Source organism: Benincasa hispida, chromosome 2 (assembly GCF_027475165.1).
Source record: "Benincasa hispida cultivar pf3 chromosome 2, pf3_genome.v1.1, whole genome shotgun sequence".
In the NCBI taxonomy this organism is placed as follows: Eukaryota; Viridiplantae; Streptophyta; class Magnoliopsida; order Cucurbitales; family Cucurbitaceae; genus Benincasa; species Benincasa hispida.
The window spans coordinates 47932962-47952594 of NC_143479.1; the positions used below are offsets into that span (position 1 = coordinate 47932962).

The 19633-nt window shown below is 36.3% G+C and overlaps 1 protein-coding gene across 1 annotated transcript; it reads left to right on the forward strand.

The window, feature by feature from the left end:
* The first annotated feature begins 517 nt into the window (after positions 1 to 517).
* On the forward strand, positions 518 to 18345 carry LOC120071699 (PH, RCC1 and FYVE domains-containing protein 1). Its single transcript, XM_039024081.2, has 9 exons — positions 518 to 1262; positions 5224 to 5310; positions 8365 to 8454; positions 9203 to 9283; positions 9405 to 9599; positions 9683 to 11821; positions 15333 to 15479; positions 16252 to 16631; positions 17862 to 18345. The coding sequence occupies exons 1-9, from the start codon at positions 1203 to 1205 to the stop codon at positions 17992 to 17994; spliced, it is 3312 nt and encodes a 1103-aa protein (XP_038880009.2). The 5' UTR covers positions 518 to 1202; the 3' UTR covers positions 17995 to 18345.
* The last annotated feature ends 1288 nt before the right edge of the window (positions 18346 to 19633 follow it).

Sequence of the window (19633 nt, forward strand, 5' to 3'; positions counted from 1 at the left end):
TCAAAATCAATAATATTTGATAGACACAAATTGACATCTTATTTTTTTATGTCGGTTTACTAAAGTTGACCAACCAATGAACATCCCCAATCAACATATCACATTTGTGTCTTCATCAAATTATAAAAGTTGACTAATGAGTCATTTTGTATCAAAATAGTTCAATAAGAAGAATTATTTTTCGAAGTTAGTTATATATTTTATATCGTTACAATTGATTAATCGTGATTAATATTTCTTTCACGCAATTGTCTTCTAGAATATACTGTGTTCGATCACTTTATCTTTAAATCGAATCTCATATTTGTAATCACTTTCCCTTAATCATTCTTTAAAAACATTTATTTTGAACCAATTTAAAGTCTAAATATACAAATAAAACTTTTGGAGAATTTAAAACATAAAAGAAAAAAAAAAGTTTCAAGAACAGTTTGCTTATTAAATTTTTTGAAAAGTCAAATGGAATTAAATTAATGTCTAGGACACCATAATTATGATAGGAGTGTAAAGTTAATGTGTTTCCCATTTTGCCCCAATGAAACTTCTATAAGGACATTTAACCCAATCACCCTCTAATCCCAGCTCTCTCTCGAGCCACCATTTTTGCTTTACTCTATTCCAAATTTCCGATTCTTCTCTCTCCTTCACTGCCGTTGCCTCACCCCTCCAATTCCAATTCCATGAAATTGGAGTTGAATCATCCCTTTCCTTTCCTCGTTTTTCCCACATTGTTTCTTGTTTTCTTCCTCGGAAGCTTTCTCAAGCCCACGGCGTCTTCACCATCTGATTGCTTCGAGTTTCGTCACAATTTTCCGATCAATTGGGGTTTGCAGGAGGATTGAAGAAAAGGGGAGCAGCTGGATTTTGGAGTCTTACTTGGGTCCACGCCTTGACAGTCTTCACTGTGTTAGTTTCCTTTCTTGCTTGAGCCTTTAGTGCTTGCTTTGTAGAGAGCCAGCACTGTTGATTATATCTCTAGCTGGACGATTACTGTACGTGGACCGACGGAGTGGTTGTTGTGATGATTGATTGATGGAGTTTTAGCTTTAGTCTGTGTCTGGATTTGAGAGGTTTTGTCGGAGTGTTCGAGTGGACTGAACGGGTTCATGAATGGAAGGTTTTCGTTTTGAAAATGGATGAGGTGTTAGAGATTAGTGACGAGATTTAGGAAGTGGTAACGAGGCGGCGTTTTCTCGTCCGGGATGGATAGGATGGTTCAGGATCTTAGTAGGACTGGCGCCGTCGAGAGAGATGTCGAGCAGGTGCTTTTTTTTACATCTTCAATCCTTTTGTTCTGTTTCTACGTAGTTATCTGTGTAATTCGAGTTTCAGGAAAATGCCTATATTTTATGCTTAAGTTGTGATATTGTGCTTATTTTTGCTCTCGTTTGCATCATTAACCTTCTGTTTCCTATAATTATCCTGTCAGATGCTCACGTTAGTCGCCTTTGTTTTTTTTTTTTTTGGGTTTTGCCTTGTGTTGCTGCCAATTGTTAGCTCCCTTCTCTTTTGACATCTCTTTCTCTAGTTCAATCAAGTTATACTCGCATCAGAAATCAAAATGTGATATAGGGATTTTGTTGGGTGTGTATATCTAGGGAGTGTCGCATCAACGGTCTAATGCCATTGTGGTGAGTTAGGGTAGGAGAGAAAGTTAGTTTTTGAGGTTAGTGTTCTTCTCGTGAGTGAGGGGAAGGGGGAGTTCTCAAGCTTCTGTGAGGTTAGGGGACTTGTAATTGTCTTAGGGCTGGTTTCTTGAATTCAATAAGACGTTCGATAATCGATTCTTATCAGATTGGTATTAGAGCAAGCACTCTGAGGAGAATCGAGAAAATGGCACAAACAAGGATTGAGGAACGAATTGATGTGATGTAACCGGAATGCGAGTGAATACTCATAAATTGCCGGTGATCGAAGAGACTTTGGTGTCGTTAGGGAAGAATGTGGAATGGCTCAACATTCAGGTTGAGAAACAACAACGAATGCTGAGGATAGGCGGAAGATCTTGGCGATGATAGCCAATGAAGTGGCTAAGGTTCATACATCGGCATTTGCTGTGATTGATGAGTCAACCGAAGAACTAAAGTAAATGAGGAGACCGGCGAAACACCGAATTTGTTGGCTGAAGTGAAGATGGAAACCGGAGATGTTACACAGGATCAAAGTAAGTTTAAGAAAGTGGAAATGCCGATTTTTTGTGAAACTGATTCGGATTCGGATTCGTGCAGATCACTACTTCAAGATCCATAAGTTGACAGAATCGAAGAAGTTAATTGTGGCAGTTTTTAGTTTCGATGGAGTTGCTCTCAACTGGTACAGGCGAAGGAGGAACGAGAATCGTTCAAAGATGGGCAAGAGTTGAAGAAAAGGATATTGGTACGGTTTTGATTGTCGAGGGAAGGATCAATTTGTGGACGATTTTTGGCAATCAAACATGAAACGACGGTTGAGGAATATTAGAACCCCTTTGATAAGTTGGTAGTGCCATTGCCGCAATTGTCGAATGAAGTGTTGGAAGAGATGTTCATGAATGGGCTGATTCCTTGGATCAAGGCGAAATTTGAGTGCTAGGTGCCCATTAGGCTTGCAAATATGATGAAAATAGCCCAACTTATGGAAAATTGTGAATTGAATCGATCTGAAGCAGGCCTCAGAGTGCAAACGGTATTGGCACCATGGTTAAGAGATAATGGATTTTGTATTATGGCTATTCTTGTTGTTGTGAAACAAAGGAAATGCATTGGAGAAATAAAAAATTTGGAATGCTCGATCTTCTATGAGAAAAAAGCTGTCTTTGCTTTGAGTGGGGTCACTATCGATGTGATGTAATTCGCGTTCTATTCTCTCCCTTCTTCATTGGGGCTGTTTATCTCCTTTTTGGGTTCTTTTGTAACTGGCTAAACCCAAGACCAGTAGACGAAAAATGTGGTTTCCAGAGTATCATCCTAGAAGGAAATTGAGTTGGTTTGACTTTTCTTTGTTGATAGGGTGCTCTGGTTTGATGTTCCTTTGATTGTTGTTTTGTTTGGTCTTGTATTGGGGATCGTAAATTGATAATCCATCTTACATTTTTATGTTTTTCTCTCCCGTTTGTTATCCCATTTCCCTTAGTTTTGGTTTCTTTTTCATTTGCCTAGGGTCTCCCCAAGGATCTTCATGTATCCCTTATATGGTTTATCTGTTTGTACTCTTTTTAAATATTTCATTTATAAATGAAATGGTTTCTTATAAAAAATTAATGACACCTGGAAATCCATCATATAGCCAAGGTGGGTAATCCTTCTTTCTTTTGGAAGGATGTGTGGCTGGGGAATACAAGCCTGCAATATCAATTTTCTCGATTATGATCTCTCTCAAGAAAGTAGCCACTATTGCTGACTCATGGAACATTCACGCTGAATCTTGCAATCTCCACTTGAGAAGAAACTTATGGAGGGTGAAATTGCAGATTGGGCCACCTTATGCTCCCTTTTACAGCCCTTTAATGCCTCTGCCAGAGAGGATATATGGTGCTGAAATTCAGAAAAAGATGGCTCATTTCCATCTAAATCTTTGTCAATGGTCCATTCCTCCAATGATCAAAGCTCAGAAACAGGGTTTCAGCATCATGTATGGTCAGGATGCTATTAAAAAAAGGTTAAGCTTTTTTTTCTCTTTATTTCGGAGCTCAATCACTCTTGCATTAACACTTTCGACAAGCTACAAAGAAGATTCCTTTGGCTTTATTTATCTCCTAGCTGCTGTCCCATGCGTTGATCCAATACTAAAATGGAAATTCACCTTTTAGCAGCTGTGCCTTTGCTACAAAATTTTGGAAATATCTTCAAGGCACCTTCAGATGGGAATTTTCAATGCCCGGTTATTTTTCTTCTCTTTTCTCCCTATTACTATTGGACCATTCATACAAAAAGAATAAACAGATCCTTTGGCCGAATCACTTTCGGATTGCCTTTTGGAAACTTTGGTTGGGGCACAACGCTTGTATCTTCATGGACAAGAATTGTGACGTTGCTTGCTTTGTAGAATCTACATCTATTTGAGCTATCACGTGAGCAAATTGTTTACTTCTTTTTATAATTATAGATTATCTACCCTTGTTTATCAATGGAGGTATTATTTGTAATCATCAGAGATTGGAACTTCTTTTGTGTCCTTTTCATCACATCACTGAATGGTTTCTCCTTTATATAAAAAATAAAATGACACCTGCTCCTTTTGTCCTAGACAATAGTATAATTGGCACCTGCTTAAATTGACGAAGACCTTTGAGTTGGCTTTAGAGTTTAAACTTAAGATTGACCTTTTGAAATCCATGGTGGTCATAGATTAATGCAGATGATGGCTATCTTTATGAGTTGTGAAGATTTAGGCTTTCAATATCGAGGCTTCTTGTTTGGTTTTTGTGCATGTTTCTTGGGATAGTTTTAAGAAAGCTTTGTCTTGGTTGGTCCTCAATGTTGGAGAAGGTTTAGATGAAGCTGAGAAAGTGGAGGTTTGCTTCTATCTCCAGAATGGTCCTGTCACTCCTTTGTTCAGATGGTTCACGTAATCTCCCACCTATTTTCTCTCTGTGTTTTATGCTCCAAGTGTGGTGGTATCCAAGCGTGATTGACCAAATCTTAGAATTGTTTGTCTAAGGGAGAATCTCAATGAGTTGCTAGCAAGTTGGTTCGAAACAAAGGCGAGCTTCTTTAGATTAATGCTTCTGAAACTATTCTCTCAGACACTTGGTTAGAGCATGACCAAAGAATTTTTTAGATAGATAAATCATGGTTATATGGCTTTGAGCTTATCAAGATCAAAGCTTACTGATGGTGTTCCCTCCCAACAGCTTTTGAGGGCTATTCTTTCCAAGATATTTCCAACAATTGGGTTTTCTTTTTTTAGTAATTTTATGCGTTTTTGCTCCTTTATCTTGTGTACATTTTTGCTTTCAATTGTCTCTTTCTAGACACCTTGTCAGTCTGTTTTTACTTTATCTTGTACTCTTTCATTCATTAATGAGAAGTGTTGTTTCCTTTTTAAAATATAGGTTTTCCATATTATTGCTAGTTCTGTCCTTGATTAATCTAACTCCAATTTCCCTTTTATAAAATTTCTATATAGACGAGCACACAAGACTTTTGTGATAGATTCCCCATGCTTTATGATAATATTTTAACTCAAAGTTAATTCGGTAATGTTGCTAAGTACAGTATTTTTGCCTCTTTATTATTCTTAAAGGCTATTACTGCTTTGAAGAAAGGAGCCTACTTACTCAAGTATGGAAGAAGGGGGAAGCCAAAGTTTTGTCCTTTCCGCCTTTCCAATGTGAGTACAGTCTTGTTTTCTCCAGATGAAAAAAGGAATACAAGAGCGTACAAGAGTGTAATGTTTAAGTGCATAACTGTGCAACTACTTCTATTTGTATTATCTTCTATTTCATATATAATTATGGCATGTTTGAGAGTTATTCTGAAGTGGTTAAAATCACTCGAAAAATGCCTTTAATAATTCAAAACCAAGTTTACTAGTATGAAATTGCGTTTAAAAGTATAAAATTGAACATCGAATTGATTTTAAGTGATCAGAAGGTGTGTTTCAAAGTGATTTTAAATATGACAAAAGTGATTTTAACCATTTCAAAATCACTCCCAAACATGGCCTTAGTATCAAACATATGGGTTTTTCTTCCGGTGTATTTTTCTTTTTACCTATTTTATGGATACAACCATGATCTGAATTTGTTGAAGTTGATTATGATGTCGTTATAACTATCCTTGATACTGCATATTAAAAAGAAACAAATGAGCAAAAGGAGTGCATTTAATGCTCTACCTAATTGTGGACTTGGCATTAGAGAGGCACTGATGACTAATACATTGAGTTGGTGTTGCCAAGTCTGTAGCTTGCAGAGTATTTATTGATGTTTATAAATAGGGTTAAGACTTTAGACCCATCAACCTTGTTACAATTGTGTATAAGATCTAGCTGTAACGACCTGATTTTCCAGGATGGGAATCGGACCACTACCATATGCACGCATAAACCTTAAAACAACATTTTCACAAAATTTTGATTAAATTCAAAAGAATAAAACAAATTTTTATTATAAAACCTATAACATAAAATCTCTGTTTGGGGTACCTCTAACCTTACTTAAAAATAAATTTAGGAAAAACAAAGAAAAAAACAAAACGGGAAAAAATACCCAAAGAATTTAAAAGTTTAATTACAAAGCTAAGACTTGCAAACGTAAGAAAAAAAAGAAATATGCGGAAGCATTGTCAAGTTTTTTCTTCTTGTCATTCGCCGCACAAAAGATTCCCTTTTTATGTGGGTTATGTGGAAAAGGCCTGTTTCGGGAATGAATACAATCTGATAGGGATGCTAACAGTCACCATCAATCCAACATGCAACATACACTGTCCAAACTTATAACAATTTTTATTGAAAACATTCCTCTAATGAATTCCCTGGGAACTTCTATAGTAAATGAACTGTACAGAATTGTGATTAGTCAAATATTGCAAAGCCCTGGTATCTATTACCAGTCATAATTGGAAGTAAATAAACTGTACAGAATTGTGATTAGTCAAATATTGCAAAGCCCCGGTATCTATTACCAGTCATAATTGGACCATAACGGAATTTCGGTCTATATCGGCACCATAATATCTGATTGGAGAGGAAGATTAGAATTAGAGATTGATCAAAAAGCAAGGATATGGGCTCGTGTGAGTAGGAAACATAAAATATCTATTCTAGTTCTATCATCAGCTATGGGTTCAAATCTAAGAGAAATTCTCGGGAATGTTTGCTACCTTGAAATTTTTTTGTCTTTCCTGATGACAAGGAGAAAAAAATGGATAAAAAGAAATGCCATTTTGGAGTTTTATCAACTATTTTCTTATGTAGGCAGAGATCTGGTATTTTCAGAATCCTTATGTAACGAATTACAAAAGAAGTTCTTTCAACAAAGATGTGAATTAGGAAGGATTGGTCGACGAAATTTGAACCAAAGACTTAACAGTCATCAATCAATCAATCATGGCAGAACATTCCATCACAATAGAAACAAGCCCTCCGTGCAAACATAATCTTAACACCAACTTGGGTTCGAGGACAATCGGTAGTAAACCACTTACCTCAAATTTAAACCCAAGCAACTTAGCAACTTGGGTTCGGAACGGCGTCGGACGTCGGGATGGTGCGGCGGAACGGCGTCAAACTGTGACCGGTGGAACTGGCCGCACAAATGGTGGCGGCTGATGAGGCTTTCAGTCGAAGGCCGGTGGTGAGGCGTGTGGGCGGTCCGAGTTATGAACGGTAGAGGAAAGAAGAAAAAAGAAAAAAGAACAATGGGGGAAGGGTTCGGCGTTGCTATTCACGAGGAAGGAGGGAAGAGTTTTTTTTCCTTCTCTTTCTTGTCCTTTTGCTTTGCACACTCCATGAGAAGATAACACACACATATATTATTTTCCTCTCTCCAAAACCCTATATATATATACACACCCGTTTTCTTTTCTTTTCCTTTTCCAACTTCCGAAATCCCCCACATTAGATTCCAAAAGCCAAATCTCAACCATCTTCCAACTAAAAAATTATCTTAATCCAATTACTCAATTCCAAATATAAATTCACCGATTGATTTAAATCCAAATCAAATTCAAATAAAAACCAACCCTTCCAAATCCTTCAATTAATTTAAATAAAACTCCTAGTTCCTTGCCATACTAATTTGCAATTGAATTATTGAAGTACGATAACTCTGTTTTTTTTCTCACATCACAACTCAAGAAAATTAAATAAATTTTTCCCAGAAAACTTGGGTTGTCACAATAGCTAAGGTGTTGGCTAGCAAATTGAAAAAGGTTCTCTCTTGGACAATCTCTATTTCATAGGGTGCTCTCATTGCGGGAAGGCATTGACTAGACCCTTATTGCTAATGAGGCTATTGGGAATTATAGAAGAGGGAGTCATCTTTAAGATTGTCTTTGAGAGAACTTCTGACCACATGAATTAGAACTTTCTTGACAAAGTCCCCGCAAAGAAAGATTTTGGGTATAAATGGAGATATTGGATTTGGAGTTGCATCAAAGTGGCAAATATTCCATTCTCATAAATGGAAGGCCTAGGAGTAGGATTTGAGCTTTGGGAGACCTTGGATTGGGGTATTTTTTTGGACTCCACCTTCATGCATCACTACTTTTCATAAGTATCATGCAAGAATGCATATAGCTTTATTTATTTTTTTAATAATGTAACTGTAATCTCGTCTTTGTGTGATTGTGGTTGTTATTGGTGGATACTGAATTAGCCATCGTTCTGAATTTCACTTGCACTCCCATTGCAAATATCTGAGTAATATCTTTATGGTTTCAGGATGAGTCTATTTTGATATGGTTCTCTGGGAAAGAGGAGAAGCACCTTAAACTAAGCCACGTCTCTAGAATTATTTCTGGGCAACGGACTGTAAGTTTTCAATTCAAAAGAATTATTATTTGCGAGTCTGCAATTTAAATAAATTAACTACGATTTTTGAGTATCCAATTCAAAGTAATTATCATTTGCTCTTATCGAAAATAATTATCATTTGCGGGTCTACATGTGTAAATAACTATTCTTCGTGGATGTTATTATTGATAGACAGTGACATTTTGCTATACTTGAAAATATTTTCAGCAGTTTTACTCTTTAAAACAATTACCCTAATAATAATAATAATAATTAAAAAAAAAAAAAAAGAAGAAGAAGAAGAAGAAGAAAGCATATGGTACGGTAGACTGGAATTTTCTCCTCAAAGTGCTTAGGAAAGGGTTTGGCAGAAGATGCACCTACAGGATTTAAGGTCGTATATCAAACACTTTTTTCTCATTGCTTGTAATCGGTAAGCCTACAGGTCTTATTAAGGCTTTCCATAGATATCAGGCAATAGATCCTCTTGGCCCATTCTTGTTTGTGTTAGTTGTAGATGTGTTTAGTCAGCATGCTCTATAAGGAGACTAGTGACAGGCGTCTTGATTGGTAAAGATAACATCCACATCAATCACCTCCATTTTGACAGCTTATGATATTCTTCCCATATATTCCTATGTATTCTTATATGAATGATGAAGATGGAACCTCTATATCAGCGACCTTAAAAGCCTATTTCTATGGGGCAAGCAATAAGTTGTATTCCTGAAATGTACTAATTAATTGCAGTTCTAATTTTTTTCAGCCTATCTTTCAAAGATATCCCCGGCCTGAGAAGGAATGCCAATCATTTTCTCTAATATATAATGAGAGATCGCTTGATTTGGTTAGCCTTTCTTTCACTTATTTACAGTAGTACTGAACTTTTTCTTCTTTTGATGCTCTTTGGTGTTCTATAAGAGCTGGTATATGAGTAACTCTATGGGTTCTTATTAATGATATACTAGATATGCAAGGATAAAGACGAAACTGAGGTTTGGTTTAGTGGCTTAAAAGCATTAATTTCGCGTATCCATAATCGAAAGTGGAGAACTGAATCACGGAGTGATGGGATGCTGTCTGAAGTAAATAGTCCTAGAACATTTACACAAAGAAGTTCTCCCCTGCATTCCCCATTTAGCAGCAATGACAGCTTGCAGAAGGTATATATTTCTTTAGTATTCCAATTCTTCTCAGAATTTTCAAATTGAATTAAAGTAATATATATTATTACATAAATTTTCAGGAAGGTGGAGAGCATATTAGACTTCACAGTCCTTATGGAAGTCCTCCAAAATATGGTTTGGATAAGGCTTTATCAGATTTAATGTTGTATAATATTCCTCCTAAAGGTTTCTTCCACTCAGATTCTGCAAGTGGTTCCGTTCATTCTTTGTCATCTGGAGGCTCAGATAGCCTGCATGGGCACATGAAAGCAGTTCCAATGGATGCTTTTAGGGTTAGTCTATCTAGTGCTGTCAGCTCATCAAGCCAAGGTTCAGGAAATGATGATTGTGATGCCTTGGGGGATGTTTTTATTTGGGGGGAAGGAACTGGTGAAGGTGTCCTTGGTGGTGGAACTCGTCGAGTTGGAAGTTCTTTTGATAGCAAAATGGATTCTTTGCTGCCAAAAGCCTTAGAGTCTGTAGTAGTACTTGATGTACAAAACATTGCCTGTGGTAATCGTCATGCTGCCTTGGTGACCAAGCAAGGTGAAGTTTTCTCCTGGGGCGAGGAATACGGAGGCAGGCTTGGGCATGGAGGAGATTCTGATGCTCATCATCCAAAGCTTATCGACGCCCTCGGTAATTTAAACATTGAGCTAGTAGCTTGTGGTGAATATCATACGTGTGCTGTTACACTGTCTGGTGATCTGTATACATGGGGTGATGGCACCTATAATTCTGGCCTTCTTGGGCATGGAAAAGAAGTAAGTCACTGGGTTCCAAAACGAGTAACTGGCCCCTTACACGGCCTACATGTATCATCTATCTCTTGTGGACCTTGGCATACAGCACTGGTGACATCTGCTGGAAAATTATTTACATTTGGTGATGGCACATTTGGTGTTCTTGGTCATGGAGATCGAGACAGCATTTCAATACCTAGAGAAGTGGAGTCTCTCAAAGGTCTACGTACTGTCCGAGCTGCTTGTGGTGTTTGGCATACAGCTGCAGTTGTAGAAGTTATAATTGGAAATCCAGGTTCGAATAGCAACTCTTCAGGGAAGCTGTTTACTTGGGGGGATGGAGATAAAGGTCGGCTAGGGCATGGTGATAAAGAGGCAAGGCTTGTGCCTACTTGTGTTGCTGCTCTTGTTGAACCGAACTTTTGTCAAGTTGCTTGTGGACATAGTTTAACGGTAGCACTTACAAATTCTGGCCATGTCTACACTATGGGAAGCCCTGTTTATGGTCAGCTAGGGAATCCTCAGGCAGATGGAAAGCTTCCAGCACGAGTTGAAGGAAAACTCTCAAAAAGCTTTGTGGAGGAGCTGGCTTGTGGTGCTTACCATGTTGCTGTTTTGACTTCTAGAACTGAGGTTTACACATGGGGCAAGGGGGCGAATGGTCGTTTAGGTCATGGCAGCACTGATGATAGAAATACTCCGACGTTAGTTGAGGCTCTTAAAGATAAGCAAGTTAAAAGTATTGCTTGTGGCACCAATTTCACCGCAGCTATTTGCCTTCATAAGTGGGTTTCAGGTGTTGATCAATCCATGTGTTCTGGTTGCCGTCTACCATTTAACTTTAAAAGGAAACGCCACAACTGTTATAACTGCGGTCTTGTCTTTTGTCATTCTTGCAGCAGTAAGAAGTCTCTCAAGGCTTCAATGGCACCAAACCCCAACAAAGCATATCGTGTTTGTGATAATTGCTATCATAAACTAAAAAAATTTATTGAAATGGACGCTTCTTCCCAGTCTTCACTGAGCAGAAGAGGAAGCCTTAATCAGGGATCAACTGAACTTGTGAACAAAAATGATAAGTTGGACTTGAAATCTCGGTCTCAACTAGCCAGGCTTCCTTCTGTTGAATCATTCAAGCAGGTGGAAAGTCAGTCTTCAAAGAAAAACAAGAAACTAGAATTTAGCAGCAGTAGGGTCTCACCAATTCCTAGTGGAGGCTCTCAGCGGGGAGCTCTTAATATCTCTAAATCTTTCAACCCGGTCTTTGGATCTTCAAAGAAGTTCTTTGCTGCATCTCTTCCTGGATCTAGAATTGTTTCTCGAGCTACATCTCCAATATCTAGGCGCCCCAGCCCTCCACGATCAACTACTCCTACTCCTACTCTTGGAGGACTTACCTCTCCAAGGATTGCAGTGAATGATGCTAAAAGCACAAACACCAGACTTAGCCAGGAGGTTATTAGATTAAGGGCTCAGGTAATTTCTTTATTTTTTACTGCTTTTAGTCCCTTATTGGCATTTATGTGATTTGATTAGTTAAAACTGCAATGACGTTTTGGAAGTGGCAGTGTATTTTTCTTGTTATCACTGGTACATGTACGTCTGTTCTTTTCTGAGCATAACTTCTCCTCGATCCTTTTCTTGTTCTAATTTGTTTAGAAAATGCTGGGGTATATCCATCAGAAAATGCTGGAATGGAGATCTAGGTATGAACTTTGAAAGGGCTTTTCTCAACTGAGAGAATCAGAGGAATGGTCTTCCCTTTCTTTAGGGTGCTCCTACCCCTAGAAATGTCATGTATTTTTTTACAGGCAAAAATTTTCATTGAGAAAAAAATGAAGGAATACATGAGCTTAAAAAAACTAAGCCCACAAAAAAAGACATCTCTCTATAGGAAAGGACTCTAGCTATGCAAAATAATGTCTTTATAGTAGTTACAAAAGGTCTTTGAAGTTGAAGTCCACAAAGAATCATGAAAGCGAACAAGAGACCAATTCTCACTAAGGTCCCTAGTGAGGTTTGGTCTTTGGTGATGTTTCATGTTTCTCTTTGGGCTTAAGGTTTTTTGTAATTACGCTCCAGGTAATATCTTACCTAGTTGGAAACCCTTTCTTTAGAGGAGATGCTATGGGCTTTTTTTTTTTAAAATTTATTTTTGTATGCCCTTGTATTCTTTCATTTTTTCTCAATGAAAGCAGTTGTTTCTATACTAAGATAATAATAATAAAAAAAAACTAAGGTCCCTATCCCCCTCTGAAAGTCCTATCATTCCGCTCACCCCAACAAATCCATAAAATCATATATATCCCAGCAAGCCATAAGAAGCGACCCTTCTCCCCACGAGGCAGATCGAGGAGGAACTCCTTGATCATACTATTAGTATCCCTCTAACGAACGACCAAAATGCCAAACGTCTAAAAAATAGCTCCAACCCCAAGAAATGTCATGTATGGAACTAAGACAATTCAAAGATGTCAAAGACCCTTAATTGTTTTTCGCTCTCCATTCATCTCAATTGCACTTCAACATTTTTCATGAAGAGATAACCAGCAGTGTTTGTATAGGAATAAGCAAATCCTCGAGACAAATGAACTTTTTGGGATCTTAAACGCTTAGCACCACCTATTGCAATGGGAGACTTTGAAGAAGGGATTATCCATATATCTCTTACCTCAAGGTTTGTGTTGATTATAGAAGCTGGAACCATAGTTTGGCTCACTAGTCCAAGGGAAAATTGACCAAATTGTACCCAGACAATTCAATCCTCACTGAAATTTGGTTTGAAAGAATTCAGAGTCTTCCAAGATGAATCAGGAGCTCCCTTTACAAGTCTTTTTTTTCTCTGAAAAAATTTTCAATTCAAGATTTATGTTTAAATTGGAATGCTTTTTGTTTTTCCAACTTAGTCTATTTATTTAGAAGGATGTTGTCCCAATTCTTCTTTTGTATTTGCATATGTACTTGTTATTGTTCTCTTGTACTTCGAGCATCAGTCTCTTTTCATTTATTCAATGAAATTTTATTTTCATTAAAAAAAAAGAAACAATTTCATTTATTAATAAAATAAAATGGAGTAAAAACTCCAACACCTATCAGTGATTAAAACAAAGCTCTCCAATTGGAGATTAGATAAGCTGCTATAATGGACAAAATAGTGCCAGATTTGCACCCAAAAATTGAAAAAAAAAAAAAAAGGAAGAAAGAAAGAAAGAAAAACGATAGAGAGAACATATTCCAGATAGTGATCAAGAGAGGTGAAGGAGTCCATGAAAAGACGACCATTAAGCTTGCTCCAAAGTGCCAAAGAAATGCTCGATTGAGAGCCAACCAAAGAGTCCTTTTAACACCACCAAATGAATGTCTCACTAAAAGAGTAGCAAGAAGATAAAAAATATTGTTAGGAAAAGGCAAGGACCAGCTAAAAGCCCCCAACTTAAGCAGCCAAAAAGCCCCCATTGTTATGTCTGTCCTTTTCTCGGCACCAAATTCAGGCAACACACCAAGAAGGAGAAAGTTGCATATAAGGCATTTGTCATTGGAGTCGATCAGATGTTCTAACAATGCCAAGACTTAGCTCCCGAAGGAAAATTTAAATTTTCTTAGGGTAATGATCAGACCAAATAACTGAATAAAGATCTTTAAAAACCGAATCAAGAGTGCCCATCAAATCACCCATGAGAGACTTAAGAGGAAAACTCAAAGACATCCAAAGGCTAGGACCAAGTATGAGGTGATGAACAAACCCTGTCTGAAGACAAGAAATGAGAAAGGTTAGCCCATTCAGCTACCTCCAACTCATTAAGATTACAACGATGACGCAAATCCCAAGCTTATGAGTCTGCAACCTATGCATTAGCCAGTAGCCTTGGTGTCATTAGGATGAAGAGCAAGACGAAAATGTTGAGGAAAAATAGTGGAAATAACACGACAACTGAGCCAAGAGTCTTTCCAAAAGGAAATAAAGATTCCATTACCAAGACATTGCTGTACATGAGGAGTCGTTGAGTCAATAGTCTGACAAATAAAGCGCCAAGGGGACTTACAAGTGCCATGGCGAATAGGGGTAGGCCAGTTGCTCCCATTACTAAATTCATAGTACTTGGCATCAATAAGCATTCTCCAAAGAACATTCTCTTCATGAAGAAATCTCCAAATTGTAAATCCGAATGCTTTTAAGATCATAGACTTGATGACAACTTATCTAGGATATCCTATGGGTTTTCCTATGTAAAATGTGTTGGAGGGTGGTTGTCTTGTAGGATGAATTGAGGTGCTCATTAATTGGCTTGAATACCCAAAATTATGTACAAGAAAAAACTGCTCTTCAAACATATTTTTTTGCTTTTAATATTAATGCCAAACTCTTGGTATTTTTTGCAATCTTCTTTGACCTCAATTTCGTTGATGCCTTAATTTTTCTTTTTGAAAGTCCATGCCTGTTCCAAGGCCCAAACTTTGGGGACTTCAAGAATTTTCCTTATTAAGCTCACCCTAAAGTTCAAATATGCGTCTCCTAAGTAGGTGTTACTTGGAGACCACGGGCCTTAGCCAATCTGGCAACCCCTTGGGGATGTTGATGCCTTATTCCTTACCCCTTGTTTTCCTGTTTGTTACTATATCATTATTATCATTATTGTTGTTTTTAACATTATTAATAAATGACAGAAGAAAATCCCAAATTTATTCACAGGGCATTTCCTTAATATTATAATTGTTTTTTTCTTTAATCAAGGTGTATCCTTATCAATACAAATTTGTGCATGAAACGGTTTACAATAGAGGAGTATACCCGTAATCTTCTGATAGTGTTGTCTTTGGCATATGATTATTTCATTTTCTATACTCAACAGGACACACTATTTGGTGTATCCCTCTTCTACTTCTTGGTCCAATTTTACCAATAGTCTTATCTAAAAAATCATTTGGGAAATAATAGACTAAATAATATAGTGTTAGAGAATAAGTTTTCTCAACCGAATATTCTCAGGTTGAAAACCTTACACGCAAGGCACAACTTCAAGAAGTTGAGCTAGAAAGAACAAGTAAACAGTTGAAGGAAGCAATATCAATAGCAAGTGAGGAGGCTGCAAGATGTAATGCAGCCAAAGAAGTGATCAAGTCACTAACTGCGCAAGTAAGTTGGTTTTTTTAATGAGCTATTCTACTAAAGTCATGATTCCCATTATATGACTGCACAAATAGGTATTATATTTGCTAAACTCAATTAATCTGAGAACATAATTCCCTAATAATTCCCTACCTAACAAGCACTTATATTATGTAAACTATCTACCTCCAACAGCAGTACATTAACGATGATTCAGGCTTGTAGTTCTAAAACCAAGAAAGAAAAAGGAAAGGAGTACATGATTTGAACTCTGAAGTAATTGAATTGTTAAAGTGTATCCTGCCCATGATTTCTAACACATGTTGATTTCCAGGAGTAAAGAAAGAAAAAAAAACATATTTTGGTTTCGTTACTAATAATCCTGAGAATAAATTTTAGGAACTGCACTTTTTAATTGTTAATTAAAAAACTCTAAGTTGTCGAGCTTGTTTTTTTTTGTTCTTTTTTCCATTTATTTTTATTCTCGGACGTTTGTGTCCTGGTCACAAATTTTCTAACTGTTTTTCCATTTATTTTCATTTGTCATTTTTTTCAGTTGTTTGATCCAAGTTTAGTTCATCATCTTTAAGAAATCCAAGTTATCTTGCCTGTGTTGTGTGTTCTATTCCAACAAAGCATTTATTTTGATGAGCTAGGTTACTCAAAATTGAAATTATGTCTCGAACAAGTTGCTCCATTTTTTTCAGGATATGTGTTACATTTCAGTCTTATTCCCTTAATGTTATCCGAGAATGTCAGTGAGTACTAATTTTTTTTTTTTCTATCGGATGGTGAACAGCTGAAGGAAATGGCTGAGAGGCTGCCAGTTGGAGCTGCTTGTAACATTAAATCAACTCTTGCCTCTTTCAGCTCCGGTCCCACCTTCAATCATTTGATCAACACTTCTATAGACCAATTAAGTGGTCAAGAAACATCCTTAGAGACAGACTCAAACAGTTCAAGTGTCCAGTTGCTTTCTAATGGATCGAGCACCACAAATAACCAGTCTTCAACTCAAAGCAAATTGAGTCAATTGGATTCAACAAAGAACGGAAATAGAATTAAAGAAACTGAAACTCGCCAAGAAGCAGAATGGGTTGAGCAAGATGAGCCTGGTGTGTATATTACACTCACCTCACAACCAGGAGGTGTCAAGGATCTTAAGCGAGTTCGTTTCAGGTAAGCATGTTTTACCCAATGTTATACCCAGTTCCCATAAAATACTGCTGCTGGTGTCCATGGTAGGAGACCTACTGGTTGAAACTCATGATAACTAAGTAGTTTTTGTTCGCTCAGCCGTCCATTTCTTGATTGTGAATACTTCCAGGTTGTTTGATAATAAAGAACAGACTTCAAAATTATTCTTACAAATAAAAAAGAAGATTATTAAGGCCCCTTTGATAATCATTTGGTTTTTAGTTTTTGAAAATTAAGCCTATTTCTTCTCAATCTCTTACGATGGGTTTCATCTTAAGAAAATAATTTAATTCTTAGCCAAATTCCAAAAACAAAAACAGATTTTTAAAAACTACATTCTTTTTTTAATTTTATTTCTAGTTTTCAAATTTGGCTTGGTTTTTGAAAACATCGGTAGAGGGTGGATAATAAAGCAAAAAAACTTAGAGGTAGAACTGATGTTTATATGCTCAACTTTCAAAAATCAAGAATCAAATGTTTATCAAACAGGACCTAAATAGGTAGTAGGCTAACTCTATTTTAAATTAGAAAGCTAAACACAAAATTATTTTCAAAACAAGACCTACAAAATTATTATCAAACAAGACCTACAATGTGTAGTTCCCTGCATCAATATTAGAAGCAGTGTTTTTTTTTTTTGGAGAAAGTTTGGTTATGGTGATGTCATAAGTGTGGAGTATCAATTACAGTTTAGAGCTTCTTGGTGATGTCATAGCAACTGCAAATTCTGTTTCAGTTATCCAATTTCTATGATCATTTATAATTGGGAAGTTCTTGTAATTAGCGTCTTTCAGAGGGGGTTAATCTCTTCCCCCACCTTAGGTACAGAGCCGTGCGGTGGGCACAGAGCGAACTATTCTTTCGCCTTTTACCCTTCCCCCACCTTAGGTTGTCATTTATCTTGCCTAAACAGTGTGGAGTTTTTTCCAGTTTTGAGTATCAAATGCGCATACTCTTGCAACATTACTTTATTTATTTCTTTCTCATTTCAAATCAATGGTTAATGCTAAGTTCATACAAGAGGCAGCATTGAACTTAAGCTTTGAACTTCTTAGATATAGTAGTGACTTAAGAATACTTTGATTTTATTTTTCATTTCTTATGATTTTGTTTGTTCGTACATTCGATCATGCAAGCATCGACTACTTTATGATCTTTTCTCCATGCAAAACTTTCTCTGAATTTTACATGACTGGTTCATGTTGGATGCAGTCGGAAGCGATTTACGGAGAAACAAGCAGAGCAATGGTGGGCAGAGAACCGTGCACGAGTTTACGAACGATATAATGTACGTGTGATGGACAAGTCTAGTATAGGCATTGGAAGTGAAGAGTTGACTCATTGACTTGTGCAAACAGCCATAGAAACCAAATCATTTTGTATATGGATGGAAAACAAAAGGTTTGTTCAATTTCCAAGCTCTACTTAACAACTGGGTCATATTGACCGTTGAGATTTAGATTGGAACTATCATGATATAGGTTTTAAGAAAGGGACAAGATTTGGTACAATTAGAGGGAAAATTAGATGAATTTGATGATTTGTTTTCGAATGTCGATTTCTCATTTCTTTCAGGTTTAGTGTTTTTCTTTTTTTCCATTCTTCCCCTGTATGGCTTTGTGTGGGGGTTAAGAGAAATGTAAATACTACTAGTTGCTCTCTATTGATGAAATCAGTTTCAGTTTAAATTCTAAAAGCATCTTCCCCTCCTTTCTTCCCCCTCTTTCAAGTCAAATTCTAAATCTTGATTACTTACATTTATTCCTTTTTCATTCAAACATATCATTTACTCAGTGAAGTTCTCTGTTTAGGTTTATCTAGAATTCTTTGTTTGAGAATGATTTTGTTTTTAGTTTTTCAATTTTTAAAAATTATGGATTTCAACTCGTGCCACGAGAATTTTCAATTCTCTGCTCTACCAATTGATCTATCCCGACCGTTTTTGACACATTATTCTTATTTTAATAGATGACTTTGGTTTATGCCAAACGTAAATAAGGAAAAAAAGGTATTCCAAAGTCTTATTTTTGTTTTAGTACAATAAACAATATTGTTAACTATTCAAAAATCATTTAAATATTACAAAGGGAATAACTTGTGCAAGGATGTTTATATGTACTTGTATCATATACAATAAATACCACAAACCTTGTGATAAGATTAAAAATTCGCTGAGCTTGTAAAAAAGTCAAGTGAATGAGAAACATAATGAATTATGAATTGCTAATGTAGGGATAAATAATTAAAGAGGGCAACAAGCCTTATAAGGGTTTTGGGATAGAGAAGTCAAAACTGTAAATATCATATTATACTTCAAATAGGCGATGACATTGTTCTTATTTTATGGTGTTGATACACCTTTGTTTTTTTTAGTTTTAAAAGGTTGGGTTAGATATTTAAAATGTTTTAAAAAAAAGTGGATTAAAAAAAACGTTTTAGTTTTCCAAAATTATCGTTTTTAGCTTTAAAAACTTGATTATATCTTTTTAAAACATTTTCAAATTGGATTTGCTTTCAGGGTTTGTAAATTTTCTAAGGTTATGCAGTCAAATCAATACTCTCAATAGGTTATGTTCATACATTCTAAGTTTTAAACCAACTTTGTAACGAACATTTTATTATTATTATTTAAAAAATTGTAACACAAGTATATATATAATACATACATTTTAAAAAAAAATCTGTCCAAGGCTAATTCTTGTAGGTGTTTCTTCACAATAATTATGGTGATAATTATGATGCAGAAAATGCCAATTCAAATTAAATGTATTGAAAACGATGTTACTGCATAGATCGGAATTCAAAATCCCCCTGTTTTCATCTATTTTAGTTTAGTTTTAATTTAGGTTTATGAAATTTAAATAAAATAGAAATAAGGAGTCTTTATGTCAGTTACAAAGGGTCTCGATTAGAAAGCGAAGATTGGGTAAAATATGAATCCTTTTTTATTGAAGGAGATGCAATAACATGAGTGTAACCAGAAC